This window comes from Anomaloglossus baeobatrachus, assembly GCF_048569485.1.
Source record: "Anomaloglossus baeobatrachus isolate aAnoBae1 chromosome 5 unlocalized genomic scaffold, aAnoBae1.hap1 SUPER_5_unloc_16, whole genome shotgun sequence".
Lineage (NCBI taxonomy): Eukaryota > Metazoa > Chordata > Amphibia > Anura > Aromobatidae > Anomaloglossus > Anomaloglossus baeobatrachus.
In genome coordinates, this window is record NW_027441791.1 from 496,948 (window position 1) to 516,874 (window position 19,927).

The 19,927-nt window shown below is 44.5% G+C and overlaps 1 protein-coding gene and 1 pseudogene across 1 annotated transcript; both read right to left on the reverse strand.

The window, feature by feature from the left end:
• Positions 1-19,927, reverse strand: part of LOC142258880 (uncharacterized) — an 81,948-nt pseudogene that overhangs the window by 25,443 nt on the left and 36,578 nt on the right.
• Positions 1,873-14,467, reverse strand: LOC142258887 (uncharacterized). Its single transcript, XM_075331451.1, has 5 exons — positions 14,044-14,467; positions 13,839-13,962; positions 13,658-13,755; positions 2,319-2,468; positions 1,873-2,189 (listed from the first exon to the last, which is right to left on the reverse strand). The coding sequence occupies exons 1-5, from the start codon at positions 14,296-14,298 to the stop codon at positions 1,965-1,967; spliced, it is 852 nt and encodes a 283-aa protein (XP_075187566.1). The 5' UTR covers positions 14,299-14,467; the 3' UTR covers positions 1,873-1,964.

The window sequence follows — 19,927 nt, forward strand, 5'->3', positions numbered from 1 at the left end:
CTCATCCAGCACCACGACAACCGAACTGTGAGTTCCCTGCTCCCTTCAACCCCTCACCGTTCCCTGGGCCCCAGGACTACACCTTCCCTACCTGTGGAGGGGATCCCACCTTGCTGCCCCACTCCATCAGCCCCGAGCGCCCACCTACAGGGCAGCGGCGGTGTCACCATCCCTCACTGCAACCCATGGGTAGCGTCACTGACAAAGACTCTATCCCCTGAAAGTAACCCCTTTTCACTCGTAGGCGACGGACGGCTGCGCAAACCCCAGATCTGGCTGCCACTCGAGCCACAGCCACCGCCCAGATCTGAGTGCCTCGAGCGACCCCCCGGTTGTGGTCTGTTCCCCACTCATGACATCTTGGCGTCACATCAGCATGAACACACACATACACACACAAAACCAGCCTGTCTCCTCTTCAGCCTTAGGCGGGCTTTGCACGTTGCGACATCGCAAGCTGATGCTGCGATGTCGCACGCGATAGTCCCCGCCCCCGTCGCAGCAGCGATATCTTGTGAATGCTGGCGTAGCGAAAATTATCGCTACGCCAGCTTCACATGCACTCACCTGCCCTGCGACCGTCGCTCTGGCCGGCGACCCGCCTCCTTCCTAAGGAGGCGGGTCGTACAACGTCACAGCGACGTCACACGGCAGGCGGCCAATCAAAGCGGAGGGGCGGAGATGAGCATGATGTAAACATCCCGCCCACCTCCTTCCTTCCGTATAGCCGGCGGCGGCAGGTAAGGAGATGTTCCTCGCTCCTGTGGCTTAACACACAGCGATGTGTGCTGCCGCAGGAACGAGGAACAACATCGTACCTGTCGCGGCAGAGTAATTATGAAAAAGTCGGAGCCTGCACCGATGACACGATAACGACGCTTTTGTGCTCGTTAATCGTATCATCTAGGATTTACACACTACGATGTCGAAAGTGACGCCGGATGTGCGTCACTTTCGATTTGACCCCACCGACATCGCACGTGCGATGTTGCAATGTGCAAAGCCGCCCTTAGACTCCTGCAGTTGAGACCTTTGGTCACATGACGTGATGTCAAAAAAGTCATTAAGCAGTCCTATATTCAGCATATAAACACTGGGCCCCTAGGAGAATAGGGGCCCTGTGAAATTGTCCTGTTTGCTCTCCCTTTCCCCTAATGCTGCAATTAAGATACCTTTGCTTACATCATGTCACATGAATGAAGTCATCAAAGGTCCTTAAACAATCAACCTCAGAATACAACTGATGGGGATCCTAAAAGAGTGGGGTTCCTAAGAAATTGCACAGGCTGACTCCTCCCAACGCTGGCCCTGACTGTAACTAGGGCTTATTTTTGGAGTAGGGCTTATATTTCAAGTATTCTCTAAAAATCCCATAAAAATCATGCTAGGTCTTATTTTCGGTGTAGGTCGTCTTTTCGGGGAAACAGGGTATTCATGAATCCTCTGCAGGTCTTTGAGTTGCCTTCATAACAACATAGAGAAGGCACTAGAAACAAACGGCAGAAGAAGCAGAAGCAAAGAAAATACAGCAGGAAAAAACCCAGAGCAGAAAATCTAAAAATGTAAACACAAAATTAGTGCAGAAAGTACATGAGTAGATCTCTTACAGGATAGAGCTGGAGGAAACACATCCTGAGGAACATCGGGATCTTCTTGTTTACAGTCCTGTGGGAGAAGAGGATAGGGACATCTCTCTGGTGTTGTCCTCTTACTGGATAGAACTGGAGGAGACACATACAGGGACTGAATTCATTCCTTACATACAGATAATTATATGCCATGTGTATTTAGTCCTGTCTATTACCTGGTGATGTGAGGGGCTGGGGAACCTCCATCATGACGTCCGTGTACAGATCTTTGTGTCCTTCTAAATACTCCCACTCCTCCATGGAGAAATAGACGGTGACGTCCTGACACCTTATAGGAACCTGACACATACAATGATACCGTCACCCCCGATCCCTTCATAGCGTTACTGTATAATGTCCCAGCATTCCCAGCAGTGTCACCTCTCCAGTCAGCAGCTCAATCATCTTGTAGGTGAGTTCTAGGATCTTCTGGTCATTGATGTCCTCATGTATCGGGGGGGGAGGTGGAGGCCCCGTGATTGGGCTCAGGGGTCTTTCCCATCCCTCAGACACCGGGGCCTGACAGCGCTCACTAGAGGTCTTCTTCACTACTGTGTAATCCTGGTTATGGAGAGACACAGTAATAAATCTCACTCCAGACATTTCCAGAGTCCTCACCTCTCCAGTTCTGTCCATCTGTTATTCCCATAGATAAGAATGATGTAATGTGACGTCATAAGAATCTCTCACCTCTCCAGTAAGCCGGAAGAGGATCTCTAGGGTGAGGTGTACTATCCTCTCCGCGATCTTGTCCCTGTCCTTATCCATCCTTGATAGGTCAATTAGGAGAATTTTCTTATATAGAAGATCTCCACTGAGAGGATCCGATATTGTAGGGACCTGAATGTGGAGAAGAGGACGATGTAACATCATAAAGAATCCTGTACAGTAATATAATTACTGGAGACTTTATATGGCATGAAGGAGAAGACAATTCATGGTTTTGGGGCTGCAGGAACCGAAATGAAGATTCTTGATCCAATAATATTAAGAAGCGGCTTTTACTTGACATGTATGGAACAAAACTATTTTATAATATTCATCGGTTTGCTTGTTTTGTTTTTTTGTTTGTTTTTTTTGTATGTTTGCAGGTTTTTAGCTTTGCAGACTTTTTTGGCTGATTTTTAAACTGCAATTTTTTAAAAAATATTTGCAAAAATACTGCATAATAATGACCCTGAAAAAGACGTGGGTGTGCGGGAGGACAAGAAAACCAACCAGTGCCAGGAAGCTGCTGCCGAGGCAGATAACATAATAGGATGCAGTGAACGAGGCACAGATGCTCCGGACAAGAACAGGTTTGCCTCTATACAAGTCACTAGTGCGGCCACACTTACAATATTCTGCACAATTTCGGGCTCCAGTGAATGAGGAGGACATAATTGAACTAGAGCGGGTGCAGAGAAGAGCGACCATTAAAGGAATGGAAGATCTGCAATAGGAGGACAGGTTAGCAAGCTTGGGATTATTCATTTGGAAACACAAAGGCTATGGGGCGATTTTATTACAATGTACAAGTATATCAGGGGCATTACTGAGATATTTCTAATGAGCTTTTTACAACTGAGGCCTGCAATGATGACAAGGAGGTTCAGTCATAATCACAGATGGGGATTCTTTACTGTAAGAGCAGTGAGAATATGGACCTCTCTGACACATGATGTGATAAATGTTGATAGACTACAAAAATTCAAGGCGGGCTTGGATGCCTTCCGTAAAATGTATATTATGGCAGGTTATCAGTAGTAGATTTTGTGATGGGACATTGATCCAGGGAACTAGTCTAATATTTTTAGTCATGAAGGAATTTTGCCCCTTGTAAAGGTATTCGCACCCCCGAAACGTTTCCAATTATTTTAGCGTCATACCCACAAATGTAAATGCATTTTGTGATTTTATGTGATATACCAGTATTAAGTAACAAGTATTTGTGAAGTGTAAAGGAAATGATAGATGGTTTTTTAAATATTTAAACCTATAAATCTGAATATTGTGATGTGGATTTGTATTAAGCCCCTTGTAGTATGATGCCCCTGAGTGACCAACTGCCTTCAGAAGTCACATAATTAGTAAATTGAGTCACCTGTATCATTTTTTCTCAGTATAACTACAGCTGTTTTGTGAAGGTTTCATACGTTTTGTTTGAGAACATTAGGGATCAAACAGCAGCTTTAAAACCAAGGAACCGGGGGCGTGTCCTGGCTATGGAGGAGTGAGGACGTGTTTGTCTCAGCTCCTGCCACCGGACTACATTACTGACAATTAAACCAGCCCAAGAGCCTGGAAGAAAAGGATATGCAGCGGAGGAGAAGGGAGAGCACCCAGGGGCCCAGCAGAGGAGCGTCATGGACAGAGGAGAAGGGAATTAGAGGCTTCCTTACCGGGCCGAAGCAGAGGACAGCACTGCAGACATCTCCCAAGATGGAGAGGCAGGGGAAGCCCCAGCAACAGCAGAGACAGAGGGAGGAAAGCACCCGGGCAGCGGAGGAGAGGCAGCTGATAACCCCAGACAGCCAGTATACAAGGCCTCAGGTACAGGGGATCCCTGGAGCAGGGAGCATGGGTACAACCCCCACCATTGCTGATTGCAGACCTGCAGTGGGGAGGCCTCAGGAGGGGGGAGAGGTGCCCTTACCCCTGTCACAGAAGGAGGGCAATAATAAATCTCAAGCAGAGGCTGTTAATGCTGCAAATGGGGAACAGGGCCCTGCTAGTGGAAATCTCCTATCTTCAGTGAGACACAGCCTGAGTCAAAGTGTGTATGATATGGAAATGCAAGCAGAGTTAGAGCCTGCCACAAGTACAATAAGATCACATGAACCAGGAGTGCTGACAGAACTTAATGAAATCCGGGCACACATCTCTTCTATGCCCACCAGAGAAGATATGGAGACATATATAGCAAGGCTGGAACAGGCATACCGCACAGAGCTGTCGGCCCTGAGGGGGGAGGTGGAAAGAGTGGACACTCAGAACCAAATACAGGCAGCTAAAATACAGAATATAGAAGACACCACTCAGGCACAAGGGGCCATTTTGGATCAACACTCCCGCCAAATACAATATATGGTGGAAGCAATGGACGATGCTGAAAACAGGGGCCGGAGAAACAATTTAAGGGTCCGGGGTTTACCAGAGTCTGTTGAACCTAAGGATCTCCAGAGAGCCCTCCAAGTGATGTTTAATGAGATCCTGGGTGAACCATCAAGCCAACCCCTGGAGCTAGACAGAGTGCATAGAGTGCTTGGCCCTAGACCTACACAGAATGACAGACCTCGTGATGTGATTTGCAGGGTCCACCGTTATGTCCTTAAAGAGGCCATCCTGTTTAAGTTGCGCAGTGGAGTTTCACCAGCATACGAGGGGAGCCAAGTCCAGATTCTGCAGGACTTATCCCGTTTCACTTTACAAAGAAGGAGAGCACTGAAACCTCTCCTGGACATGCTCCGTTCGTATGAGTTTCAATACAGCTGGGGATTTCCTTTCCGCCTGCAGGTCCGACACGCGGGAAGAATGCATGTTCTTAGGAACCTGACTGATATGCCATCGTTTGCTGCAGCCCTGGACATTCCGTTGGTGCCTATAGAGGAATGGCCGGTGTTTCCAATGGGGGTATGGGGTGCTGCCCCAGATGGTGATCGGATGCGTGGCCCTCGAAGAGGAAGACCAGTCTGATGTTTAAGGAGTTATTGGTTTATAAACAAAAATTCATTGGGTTGTTTCTCAATAGAATGTACCTCCCAGTTTTGCTATAATTTTTTTGCCAGGGGGATTAAGTCTTTCTGATTATGACGGGGGGGGTTCCCTCCCGCCTTCCTGGAAGAGGGGGCGGGGGGGCACCCCCTGATGGTGTATAGCACAATATTCTCTCTAGACCTTGTGTCCTCACATTATATAGGGCTCTGGCTGACAAACTAAGTTGAATAATTGCTTATTGTTAGTCCGGGGCAGGGGGCTCCTTTGTAGAAAGTTCCCTCACTGATTGGGATAACACGCCGTAAAGGAGTGGCGTAGTCTCACCATCCCTAGGTTAGACAGTTTGGTATTCTCTTATACCTATACAGTTACTTTTAGTCTTTTTAGACCCGACGTTAGGGTCTTGTTGTGACCTTGCAGGCGGGAGGCACTCTGACCTCCTTGCCTTTGGTTTCTACTGCTTTGTTGGTAGTTTCTTTTGTATTCTCGACCTTCTTACCTCTTCTCTTTTATTTCCCCTTCTCTTTCCCTGCTCTTCCTATCCTACTTGCCTGCACATCTCTCTCTCTCCCTAATCCCCGAACCTATCCCTAGCGTCCCCACCGTTCCTCCGCATTGGAATGACGCAGATTAATTGGGGTTCACTAAATGTGAGGGGACTTAATGTCCCGCAAAAACGCTCCCAGATATTTTTTGATATGCACAAAAAACGAGTCCATATACAATTGATCCAAGAAACACATTTTAAAACGGGCCACCTCCCCATCTTTAGAGACAGATATTATACTAACTGGGTCCAGAGTTCCAACCCAGAGTCAAAATCCAAGGGAGTGTCCATAGGCATTCATAAGTCCCTAGTGCACACAGTTCTAGATACACGGGTGGACACGGAGGGAAGATTTATATTCCTGAAAATTAATGTTAACTCATCCATCTTTACCATTGTCAATTGGTATCTACCGAATAGAGATCCGGCGACGACCTGCTCCTCTCTCCTGTCATCACTGGATGAATTCGCAGAAGGGACCGTGATCGTGGGCGGTGATTTAAACTTCACTTTGGACCCTAAGGTAGACACAACGTCGGGACATAACTTTCTCTCAATAAGGAAACTAACGAAGGTTAAACGTTGTATACAGGAACTCAGATTAGTGGATGCATGGAGAACACTACACCCAGTAGACCGTGACTACACATTTTTCCCCGGCTCACTCTTCGTACAGCCGCATAGACCTATTCCTTGTAAGTCAGAAGGCCCTGACATGGCAGATACAGGCCTCTATAGGCAGTATCTCTTGGTCAGATCATGCCCCCATATTTTTGAGCCTCACTATGCCGGATGGGCCTGGGAGGCCGTGGTCTTGGCGGTTGAATGATAGTCTGCTGAGGGACCAGGGATGCTTGAAAGACCTGCAGAACACAATAGATGAATTCTTGGAGATACACTCAGGAGACACTACTACCCTACCTGTTCAATGGGAGACACTAAAGTGTGTGTTGAGAGGGATTCTGATCAAACATGGGGCTAGGATTAAGAGGGAGAGAGCCCAAACTATTCTGTCTCTACTTCAGAATATTTCAGACCTAGAGAAGATCCATAAGCAGACATTATCCCCGGTGACACTGACAGAGCTAGTTAAAAACAGAGAGGAACTTAAATCCATTCTGGACCGACAATACGAGCGCCACAGGAATAGACTAAAAAGATTTATGTATGAATATGCGGACAAATGTGGCAGACCACTAGCTAGGTTATTACATTCGAGGGGGGACCCCAGTCACATCCCTACGATCAAAAAAAATCGGACGGCCTTTTGACTCAGAATCCAATCCACATAGCGGAGCAGTTTCAAAAATATTATAGTGACCTTTACAACATTAGGGGCAAATTTGGGGATATGCCACAAGAAGCTTTGGAGACTAAAATAAATGATTACATACTTAAAACAGCCCTGTCGACTATACCCAATACTGAGGTTGAAAACCTAGAAGCAGACTTTACAGAGACAGAAGTGGCATCTATTATCAGGGATTCTCCCTCAGGCAAAAGCCCAGGTCCGGACGGGTTTACCCCCAAGTTCTATAAAATTTTTCAGACTCAGTTATCCCCGTTCATGACCAAAGTATTTAACTCCATATCTGAAAACTCCCAGTGGGTAGCGCAGTCTCTTGAAGCACACATATGTGTTATCTCCAAACCGGGAAAGGACCACTTGCTGGTTACAAATTACAGACCCATCTCACTGATTAATTTAGATTTGAAATTTTTCTCTAAAGCACTTGCCAACAGACTTGCCCTGTCCCTGCCTGGGATAATACATACGGACCAGGTGGGATTTGTAAAAGGCCGGGAGGCACGGGACAACACCAACAAATTGCTCCTCCTGATGGCTCGGTCGAGGGCTCAGTCTCTCCACATGTGTTTACTTTCAGTGGACGCGGAGAAGGCCTTCGACCGGGTCAGTTGGAGCTTTATGATGGCAGCCTTGAGACAGGTGGGTTTGGGTCAGAAATTTTTGGGTAGAATTGCGTCCCTGTATACGAAACCCTCAGCAAAAGTCAGGACAAATGGGTTTCTATCATCATCCTCCTTTCTGGTCCACAATGGAACGAGACAGGGATGTCCACTGTCGCCCCTCTTATACGTCATAGTCATGGAGCACCTTGCGGTCGCTCTGAGAAACAGCATCCACGGGATAGAGGCGGGGGGGAGAACCGTAAGCTGGCTCTATTCGCGGATGACCTTCTCATGTTCATTTCCCAACCACACATATCCTTCCCGTCCTTGCTCAAGGAGTTCGAAGAGTTTGGCAACTTAAGCAACTTCAAAGTAAGGCTATGTGCGCACTTACCGGATTTTGCCGCGGATTTTCCGCGGATTTGCTGCATGTTTCGCTGCAGAAAATGTTCATAACATCTCTGCAGTGAATCACCAGCAAATCCTATGGAGAAAAAAAATCCTGTGCGCACTGGGCGGAATTTGACAGCTGCATGTTTTGCTGCGGGAATCCCGCAGCAAAAACAAGTGCATGTCACTTCTTTTCCGCACATCGCTGCGGGATTTCACTCCATTGACTCCAATGTTAATCATGAAATCCCGCAGGGAATAACGCGGGCAGCAAATTCTGTGCGGTTCACTGCGTTTTCCTGCGTTATTCCCTGCGGCATTTCGCGGTTTACCTCCGGTAATGTGCATCGTTTGTCTGCGGTTTTGCAGGGAAGTGATGTCATTACAGGAAGAGGAAGCCGTGCAGAGTAAACACACACAGATCACACTCACACAGACATCACAGACACAGAACACATAGACACAGACACATAGAACACACATAGAAAGAAAACGGAAATATAGAAAAAAAAGAACGTGGGCTCCGCTGTATATTTACCTTCCAGCCGAGGTAAGCACACAGCGGCGGCCCGGTATTCTCAGGCTGGTGAGGGAGAGGGGCAGGGGTAATGTCCCCCGCCTCACTCCCCCTCCCGCAGCCGAGAATATCAGCCGCAGCTGCCCCGGCACTGTTGCATGCATTATGCGGCAATACCGGCGTGTCCCCGGGTCTTCTTGCCGCCGTGTAGCAGTGGCAGCAAGGTAATACAAGGGGATAATGGTGGTGGGGGACCACCCCCATTAACTCCAGGCTTGATCATGGCAGCGTCTATGTGACAGCTGACATGATCAACCCATAAGTAAAGTGAATAAAACACAGACACCGAAAAATCCTTTATTTTAAATAAAACAAACAAGCCTCGTTCACCATTTTATTAACCCCTCCCGCACCAAAGCTCCGGCGTAATCCACCGCTCCGGCGTAATCCACAGGTCCTGCGCTGCTTACATCCAGCCGCGACTGTCACAGACACAGCGCTGAATGAAAGCAGCAGACAGCAGAGGTAATTACCGGTCATTTCCCACGGCCGGTAATGTGAACTCACTGCCGACCGTGGGAAATGCAGCGATCTGTCCTCTATCTATCCCTCTGTCTGTCTATCTATCTATCCCTCTATCTATTCTTCTGTCTATCTACTATCTCAGAATTAAATGACTTTTTTTTTTCAATGTGCTTTATTGCATTGAATGCAATAAAGCACATCCCAACCCGCACGCGGCAAAACCGTGGCAATACCGCGAATAATACCGCGGTAAAACCGCAGCAAACCGCGGCAAACCGCATGCGGTTTTCGGGTGCGGTTTCCCACGGTTTTTTACCGCGGGTGCGGTAATCTTTGAAAGCATGCGGAATTTTCTCAAGAAAATTCCATTTCCCAGTGCGCACAAGGCCTAAATGTTTCCAAATCAAAGGCCATGAACTTGACTTTATCGGCAGAAGACCTTGCGAGAGTATCACAAAACGTCCCTTTTAAGTGGCAACCGTCAGTTTTAAAATATCTGGGAGTTATGGTACCTAGGGATCCAGCAAAAATTGTACATCACAATTTTTTCCCCTTATTAGAAAGGACAATCAGGGACTTAAAGAAATATGACAAAAAGAGATTGACGTGGTTTGGGCGTATAAACGCGATAAAAATGGATGTGTTACCGAGGTTCCTGTTCCTGTTTCAGACAATAGCCATACAGCTACCGCTAAGTTACTTCTCCAAGATCCGGACAGCCTTGTCTGGGTTTGTCTGGGGGAACAGGAGACCCCGAACAGGAATTAAAACTCTGACCAGACACAAAAGTGACGGGGGAACGGGGCTCCCAAATTTTCAGTTATATTACAAGGCAGCTATCCTAAAGAGATTACTGGACTGGCATTTTCATGGTAATTCGAAACAATGGGTGGTGATTGAACAGGATGTGCTGGGAACTCCCTTACATTTACTTCCATGGTTAGAGAAAGAAAGTAGGATCCAGATAGCGAAAGGAATGGAGTTCACACGGACAGCGATGGGGATGTGGGATGGAGAGATAAAAAAGGGATCTCTCTCTCAAAAGCAGGGCCCACTTACCCCCGTATTCGGTAATAAGAAGTTCCCCCCAGGACTCCACTCCCATAGATTCGGGGGATTTACTCGGGCGGATGATACTCGTTTTTGTCACGTGCTCCAGGGACACACCCTACCAACTTATACTTCCATGCAGGCCACAGGGAGAGAGATTTCCTGGATGGAATATATGCAGATGAAATCTTTCCTCTCGTACCAGGACAGGGAGAGAAGGATGAGGACACCCCCTACTCCTTTTGAGAAAATATTTTTACAGGGGTCATCACCTGGACATGGCATCTTACTCATTTATAAAATGCTGAACCAGAGAAATAGGGTGGATAAACCTCACTTTGTCTGTAGGTGGGGATAGGAACTGGGAGAGGATATTCCAGAGGACGATTGGAGCAGAGCGTACCTGTGGACCCACAAGCTTTCCTTGGCGTGCGCCTCTCAAGAGAAAAGTTATAAAATTCTCACAAGGTGGTACCATTACCCGACTAAATTACATGCTATATTTCCCTCTGTGTCTGATGTGTGCTGGAGGTGTGGCACAGACACAGGTACAATGCTACACATATGGTGGAGCTGTACTAAGCTGCAACCCTTTTGGGACTCAGTGTTCTACCTGTACAAAAAGATGAGCGGAGGTGAAATAGAAAAATCCCCCAGGTTGCTCTTCTTTCTATGCTCCCAGGAGCTATTAAAACACAAAAAAGGGACATGTTGAGATTTTGCCTGGCAGCTGCCCGTATGATTATCCCACGATTTTGGAAACAGACTAGATGCCCTACGGTGCTGGATTGGTTGGAGGAGATGACAAACCTCCAGAGAATGGAGGAGCTGACAGCAGAACTAAATGGGAACACAGAAAAATGTACTACAGTTTGGAGACCATGGATTATGTTCATGGAGTCCCCAGAGTTTGTGGAGAGTTTGGCGAGCTTTTTGAACTGAGAAACGGTGGGGAGTCTCATTTCTCCCCCCCCCTTTTTTCTTTTCTTTTCTTGCTTTCCCCCCTCTCCCCCCTTCTCTCTAATTTCCTCTTCTTTATGCTTGTATCTTTCCTCTTCTTTCTTTTCTGAACATTAATCTGCATTTTTCTAGTTTCATTTTTTATATGAAAAGATTTATCAATAATTCATAAGACAACAGACATACAAGGAGAATGAGTATATTAGGATACGGGAAGTCAAAAGAAGTGGGAATTCTGACCTATAATTTATAAGTGGTTGTATGGTAATAGCACAAAGATAATTTGAAGAATTCCAAGAAATTTAGTAATGTAACAATTTCTGGATGTTATACCGGCATTGAGAAAATGATGTTTATGTATTGTAATTGCACAAATGATATGTTTGTATGTTGACAACAGTTTCATTAATAAAACAGATTTGAAATAAAACCAAGGAACCCACCAGACAGGTCAGAGATAAAGATGTAGAGAAAAGTAAAGCAGGGTTCAGTTATAAAAAAAAAAATAGCCAAACCTCTGAACATATCACTAAGCACTTTTCAATTTATCATCCAAAAATAGCAGGAGTACAGTGTGGAGACATGAGGGTCAGTGGGTACAGTCGACCACTGGCCTGGCAGTCTTCAGAAACACTGCTCGGACTAGGGCTCATCCCACTGAACGTTCGCACTCATTTTTTGTGGGCAGAACACTTCTCAGACAACACAGGGTGAGGGAACCACAACTTGGTAGGACGTTACTGGTTCTCCAACAGGCAAACACGTATCGTACATTCCCAGAAAGAACATAAGGTGGTACAAACGACAGAGTCTCTCCCATCCGCTGGCTGTCAAGGGATTAGAATATTTGTGACTTCGCGACTTCCTGGGCTAACTATCCTAGTCAGCAGCACCTCGCTTTTAATGAGCACCCACTGAGAGGAGATAGCGGCAAGCTTAGAAAGCTGACTGAGCACAGCAAGATATGTAGCCAGGCAACTGAATTGTCCTCACCTGGGTTAACCAGGCACAATTGTGGGCTCAGCATTGAGCAGTGAAGCAGATCTCTGATCTTCCAGCTAAAAATGTGGATTTTAGGCTGAAGTCCTGCAAAATGAATGTGGAAAGAGGAGCAAAGTCCTCTGCATAATATTCCTCTAATTGACGTAGTCAAAGAGGCTGAGGCAATCCATATTTAACAGGCAAAAGGGCTCCAATCAGTCTGACATGAAACAATGGCTAACTTCTCTTGATTTGGCAATCAAAGAAACAAAAGATCTGGCCTAATTAAGAACAGTTCACCACTCACACAAATCTCCAGTTGCTGAGTTGTCACATATAGCACAACTGCAAAACTGCAAAACGACAAAGACATGGCCGTCCACCTAAACTGACATCCCGACAAAGGAGAGCACTAATTATACAGAAGCTGCCAAGAGGCCTATGGTCAGTGGAAAAGCAGGAGCGATCCAGAGCTCAGGGGGAAAATAAGTCATAAACTCCACAAATTTGGTCTTTATAAAAGAATTAATTTTTTTAAAAGCAAAAGAATAAGAATTGAAAATTTCTTCACAGACGCCTTCATCCAATTTACCTGAGATAGAGCTGTTCTATAAAGTAGAAGGGGCAATAATGTCATCTCTAGATGTGCAAAGCTGGTAGACGCATGCCCCAAGAGACTGGCAGCAGTAACTGCAGTGAAAGGAGGTCCTGCAAAGTATTCACTCAGGGGGCTGAATACTAATGCACATCACAATTTTTACAGTTACATTTCTTAACATATTTAGAAATTCATGTATAATTTCCTTTATACTTAACAAATGTTTGCTACTTTGTGTTGTTATCACATTAAACCCGTTATACCGGCAGACGGGATGTGACCGGAGGCAGAAATATTCAGGGAAGGGAAAGATTTTACACTTTCTAGATAAATCCTCTCTTCCCGGGATGTAACTTCCTCTAATGCCGGGATCACACGGCCGGATACAAAATCATCACAGCTTCATCCAGAAAACTAGGACAAGTCTTTTCTTATGTGTCATCCATACACAATCCGGTATTTACATGATGATGGCTTGATGGTTTGTGCTGACACAGACCTGAATGGACGAGTCTCATCCGATTTACGGAAGGCACTAGAGGATGCTGGGATTATTCTCACACGCAGATTCTGTCAGTGAGAAAGAAAATCCCCATCTGCACCGCCACATCCAATAACAATGGTCTGAGGGCGAGACGTTGTGTTATTTTATGGACAGCACTGAAAATACAGTAGTGTGAACAAGAACTAAAAGGAATCAAAGCTCTTATCTCTCCTAATCCTGCCATCTCCACCGCCCTCATTACACAAGTATAACACATATAATACTGGAGGATAAAACAAGACTGAGCACAAGACCTTCACAGCCGTCTACACATCATAGGGAGATTTCATGGCACCTTCTCTCCATCTACCTGATGATCCTGAGGAACATCGGGACCTTCTTGTTTACAGTCCTGTGGGAGAAGAGGACGGGGACATCTCTCTGGTGTTGTCCTCTTACTGGATAGACCTGGAGGAGACACATACAGGGACTGAATTCATTCCTTACATACAGATAATTATAGGCCGTGTGTATTTAGTCCTGTCTATTACCTCGTGATGTGAGGGGCTGGGGAACCTCCATCATGACGTCCTTGTACAGATCTTTGTGTCCATCTAAATACTCCCACTCCTCCATGGAGAAATAGATGGTGACGTCCTGACACCTTATAGGAACCTGACACATACAATGATACCGTCACCCCCGATCCCTTCATAGCGTTACTGTATAATGTCCCTGCATTCCCAGCAGTGTCACCTCTCCAGTCAGCAGCTCAATCATCTTGTAGGTGAGTTCTAGGATCTTCTGGTCATTGATGTCCTCATGTATCGGGGGGTGAGGTGGAGGCCCCGTGATTGGGCTCAGGGGTCTTCCCCATCCCTCAGACACAGGGGCCTGACAGCGCTCACTAGAGGTCTTCTTCACTACTGTGTAATCCTGGTTATGGAGAGACACAGTAATAAATCTCACTCCAGACATTTCCAGAGTCCTCACCTCTCCAGTTCTGTCCATCTGTTATTCCCATAGATAAGAATGATGTAATGTGACGTCATCAGAATCTCTCACCTCTCCAGTAAGCCGGAAGAGGATCTCTAGGGTGAGGTGTAATATCCTCTCCGCCATCTTGTCCCTGTCTCTATCCATCCTGGATAGGAGATTCTCTTAAACAGAATAAAATCACTGAGAGGATCCGATATTATAAGGCCCTGAATGGGAAGGAGATGAGCTGATATGTAAAATTAATGGAGATAATGGAGGTGAGATATCATTTGAGTAGGAAAAAAAAATCAACATGAAATGTGCTATGTAAGTAGTAAAACCGACCGATAAAAGTAGCACATTATCTTTATAATAATACACAATCCTTCATACGACAATGTGAATGGAAAAATAAAAGAGTAATTTCTCCCGGAATAAAAGTAGGAAAATACGAAAGAGCAAAAATAAAACATTTCCCAGTTTTTCGGTTAAGAACAGGACAATGGAATTAGGATTCAATGTTTTCTTGTTTATAATGGAAGAAAAGGGGCCACACATGGCGTACGGATCCGTGCACTCGCTGACGGGCACAATTTACCACCTATTTCTTGTATGAATGCAGCAAAATAGTGAAAATTAACTCAATTCTAAAATATGCTCACATTATATTTCAGTCCTAAACTAGAAAAAGTATGTAAATAACAAAGTTTAGATATTCTAAACTGGTTTTGGAGCTTGTAGACTTTAACCCCTTCAAGACCGCGGGCAGTAAAATTATGTCCCAGCTGTCATAGTGTTTATTCCCTCACGCTGCTGCCGGCAGCCGGCGGAGATAGGCGCACACCTCAGCTGATTTGTACAGCTAATATGTGTGCCTAGCAGGTACCAGCAGATCCGCGATCTGCCCGTGCCTATTAACCACCTAAATGGCGCTGTCAAAATGTGACAGGCTCAGTATAATCGCAATCGCCATAAAACCTTTACTCACAGGCCTCCACCGGAAGTCAGGTAACGTGATCATGTGGATCTGATGGTTGCCATGGTAGTACAGGGTCATATGAGGAGTCCTGTAGCTCATATGACTTAGGTCCTGTAACAAGCAGCCAAGTACTGCAGGATACAGGAGATGAGTATTTTTCCTGATCTGACCGGTGCTGGTCTGATTGAAAGAAATGAATGAGTGATCAGACTGCTGATCCTTATAGCCCCCTAAGGGAAATCGTAAAATAAAAAAGTAAAAAAAGGTTTTAAAAAAATTAAACAAAAAAACCCCAAAAACCTAAAAGTTCAAAGCACACTCCTTTCACCCCACTGACAATGAAAGGGTTAAAAAAAATAAATTAAATATAAACACACATTTGGTATCGCTGCATTCAGAAATGCCTGATCTATTAAAATATAAAATCAATCAATTTGATTGATAAACGACATAGCAGCAAAAATATGGCAAACGTCAAAATTATGTTTTTTGGTCATCGCAAACTTTGCGCAAAATGCAATAACAGGCGATCAAACTATAGTATGTGCGCAAAAACGGCACCATTAAAAATTTCAGCTTCAGACAGAAAAAATAAGTCGTCACTGAGCCATAGATCATGGGAACACTACGAGTTGCAGAAAATGGCACAAAATGAGCGCCACTTTTTTTGGACGAACTTCTGAACACCTATTCATGTTTGATGTCTACGAACTTGTACCGACCTCAGGCATCACAACAACACATCAGTTTTACTATATAGTCAATACAGAGAATAAACTATCTCAAAAACAATCGTGCAATCACACTTTTTTGGAATTATTCTGCATTTGGAATTTTTTTGCCGTTTCCCAGGACACTATGGTAAAACTCATGGTTTCATTTAAAAGTACAACTTGTTCCGCAAAAAACAAGCACCACATAGCAAAATTGACTGAAAAATAAAAAAGTTACAGCTCTCAGAAGAATTGGAGCGAAAAAAACAAAAACATCTACCGAAAAATCGGTCGGGGGTGAAGGGGTTAAACATTAGGCCATTTGACTCCTACTCTGCAGTGATGTTCTACAATGTCATTACATAGCAGCGCATCTATACAGAAGCATGTAGCAACGGAGATGAAATCCGTCCATCTCTACATAAGGCACCGACGGTTTATTACTCCCTCTGCCTTCTCTGTCACTGTATATACAGCTCTGCAGTGCAATGCAGCGGGAATGGCGAGGAATCTGACAGCAACACAGATCTCTGTGTGAGAGCCCATCCACCATCGGTACTTGCCAACTGTAATTGTTTGGGGTCTGGTAAGTTTGATTTTTGTTTTGAGGCGGTTGGTCTGCTTTCTTTTGGGGTGTCTGCTTTCTTTGATGAAGAGTCCTGCTGTATTCTTTAACTTTTTTAGATGCTTGGACACTTCCCTATGGAAACGCAACTAAGGCTTATTTTTAGAGTAGGGCTTATATTTTAATTACAGTATAGTCAAAAAAAGCCCCAAAAATCCTACTAGGGCTTATTTTCCGGGTAGGTCTTATTTTCAAGGTGGAAAGAGCTGACTGTGCTTCCTCCCCCATAGACAGAGGTCATGTGGTCACTGCTAAGAAGTAAATTAAAAATACTTAAATACGGAACTGACCTTGGAATATGTGAAATACAGGAAAATACCATTGTGAATCTATTTCTCTGTTATTAGCCCCGACCAGGTAAAAATCAGCCATATATACAAAATAATAAGTGTTACAAAATAGCTAAGAAATATTTACATGTGATCATAAACATATAATATGACAGTGTCCGGCTTTCAGTCATAGGGATGGCCCCGATGAGGTTTTAGTCATTGCTCAGTATGCAGTGATCAGTGGTTGTATACGCGCTCTCAGCACTGACTGACAGCAGGTTCTAATGCTGAGCGGCTGTCAGTCACTGCGAGAGGGGGGCAGGGTATATATGTAGTAATAACAGACATTTCCCTTATTTTCCTACCAGTATCGCTCAACATCAGAAATAAAAACTCGATGCTGAAGTTGGTTTCTTATTGGTCCAGTTTCTTATTCGGGGCTGAAGTTGGTTTCTTCTTAGGAATTTTTTTCTGTTTTTCTTTTTACAGGTTTGTGATACCAATGTGATATGACTGAAGTATGAATTTGATTAGATAGGGATCATAATCAAAAGATAGGAGTGATCCCAGATATTATTTGACCTATCAATAATTCAGTATCAAAGAGATGTCCTCTGAATAACCAATTTCACTATGATGACCAAAGAATACATGTCAAACAGGTTTTGAAGCAGTTTCAAGATAATGAGGAAGTCACATTTACAGTTCCACTTACCGGAAACTTGTGGTTGGCTTAAAGACAGGTTTAAGGAAGCTTGCATATGAAACTTACGGCTCATTGCAATATTTCACTAACACTATGGTCAACTGTGGTCGGTCAGTTGTCAACTGGCAGGATGTACAAGTAAATGTGCAGGAAGCTGCTGGTGCCCACAGCAGTTTGTGGTCAAGTTACATGAACATGACTCAGCTGTCACATGCTGGTGACCATTTAAACACAACCTACAAAGTTTTCCTATAAAAATACACCGGACTCGCTTAATGTTAGGGGAAACCTTCCAGGACATTGAAGTGTACGCACTGCTCCTGTGATGCAAGATGATGCCATGTTGTTTCCTTTATCATTAAATCGAGTTCCCTCTGATGTGAAAGGATTGCTACAACAAACGGTAATGTTGATGCATATTTCTGTTATTGTATAAGATTCTATGACTATAGTTCTAAATGCCTATGTACCATTAACTATTCATGTGCTATTAAAATAAATAGTATCTTGCTATAAAGAATATTAGTATTCGTGCCTGATTAGGATATCAGTGAGCGCTTCGTATGTACGGGCTTTCAGCCCCCTTTTTAGTAGAATTTAGCAAGACATAAATTGGCGTAGTCGGCAGGATTACTTCTATAAGAAGTAATTAAACTAATTTTTGTAATTTAGAAATTAAAAACATATATTTGGCAAATTTCCAGATATTTTTCAATCTTTTTGCATAGTGTCAAAATGTTCAGAAAACATAAGGATAATGTTAAGGAGGTTGTTGTGGAGATCCCATGCTGGACTGAGGCTCCTTACAATTTTATAGCACATGAATTGGTCAATTGTGGATTGGCAGAACAATGGCAGAATAAGCTCAAGGGTTGTGAAGCTACTGATGTTGTGAATGTACTCAGTAGTGCCCCTGTGAAAACAGGTGATGTAGTGTCTTGTGGATTGGTAGAACAATGGCAGGACAAGCTCAAGGGTTGTGAAGCTACTGATGTTGTGAATGTACTCAGTAGTGACCCTGTGAAAACAGGTGATGTAGAGTCTTTAGCATGGCACGAACAATGGCAGGATAAGCTTAAGGGTAGTGAAGCTACTGATGTTGTGAATGTATTCGGTAGTGTCCCTGTGAAAGCAGGTGATGTAGTGTCTTTAGCACGGCGCAAACAATGGCAGGATAAGCTTAAGGGTTGTGAAGCTACTGATGTTGTGAATGTATTCGGTAGTGTCCCTGTGAAAGCAGGTGATGTAGTGTCTTTAGCACGGCGCAAACAATGGCAGGATAAGCTTAAGGGTTTTGAAGCTACTGATGTTGTGAATGTATTCGGTAGTGTCCCTGTGAAAGCAGGTGATGTAGTGTCTTTAGCACGGCGCAAACAATGGCAGGATAAGCTTAAGGGTAGTGAAGCTACTGATGTTGTGAATGTTTTCGGTAGTGTCCCTGTGAAAGCAGGTGATGTAGTGTCTTTAGCACGGCGCAAACAATGGCAGGATAAGCTTAAGGGTAGTGAAGCTACTGATGTTGTGAATGTATTCGGTAGTGTCCCTGTGAAAGCAGGTGATGTAGTGTCTTTAGGACGGCGCATCTGGATTTTGGCAAGTCCATATAGTGTAATGCATGAGCGTAATCTAAAGATGCAGAAGAAAAGTTCCCAGATGGAACAAAAGATGATAGAATTAGGTTGCCTGAAAACAGTTCTGGAATGTAATACCAGACTGTTGAAGGATAAATTGGAACATTATCAGAATGTGGCACAAAAAGCTACCATAAAAATTGCTCAAAATAAGTACAAGAAAAGAAGAGGAAAGGTAAATAAAACCAAAGTACATAAAAGTATCGTCTCAGCTTCTATAAACTGGGATCCCGATACTTGGGATGGGGATGTGTGGGATTCATCTTCATCATCTGATGAGGAGGATTACCATAAAGGGAAGATTCAGGCTAATCCCGTAAGGAGGCGCCTAGAGAGGACAGAGAATGAGATCATCCAGGAACATGTCCGGGATGGTCAGGGGAATCTGTAATACGACGAAGATGGTAATGCCATCACAAATGAGAGAACGATTCCTCATGTAAAAAATCGAGTAACCATTGAAGATTACTCTCAGGGAGAAGTTGATCGCATTTTAACACAGTTTAGACAAAAACCAGGAGAAGGAGAAATTCCCTGGTTGGTCAGGGTGCACGATCTCGGAGAAGGTGGAGTGCACTTTGACGCCGGAGACGTGGCAAAATTTGTCACCATGTCTCGGGACCCAGTAATTCAGAGATCAATAAAAAATTATTTTGTTGATCGTAATGAGCATGGTACTCAAAACTTAATCATGATCTTAGCCCATGCTTTTCTGGACAAATATCCATCAGAAGCA

Excerpts from the sequence above, each read along its gene's own strand:
- LOC142258887 (XM_075331451.1), bottom strand. The coding sequence starts at position 14,298 with ATGGACAGAACTGGAGAGGTGAGGACTCTGGAAATGTCTGGAGTGAGA. Across the intron at positions 13,756-13,838 it reads CCAGCCCCTCACATCACGAG|GTCTATCCAGTAAGAGGACA; the intron begins GTAATAGACAGG and ends TGTCTCCTCCAG. Across the intron at positions 2,469-13,657 it reads ATGTTCCTCAGGATCATCAG|GTCCCTACAATATCGGATCC; the intron begins GTAGATGGAGAG and ends CTCCACATTCAG.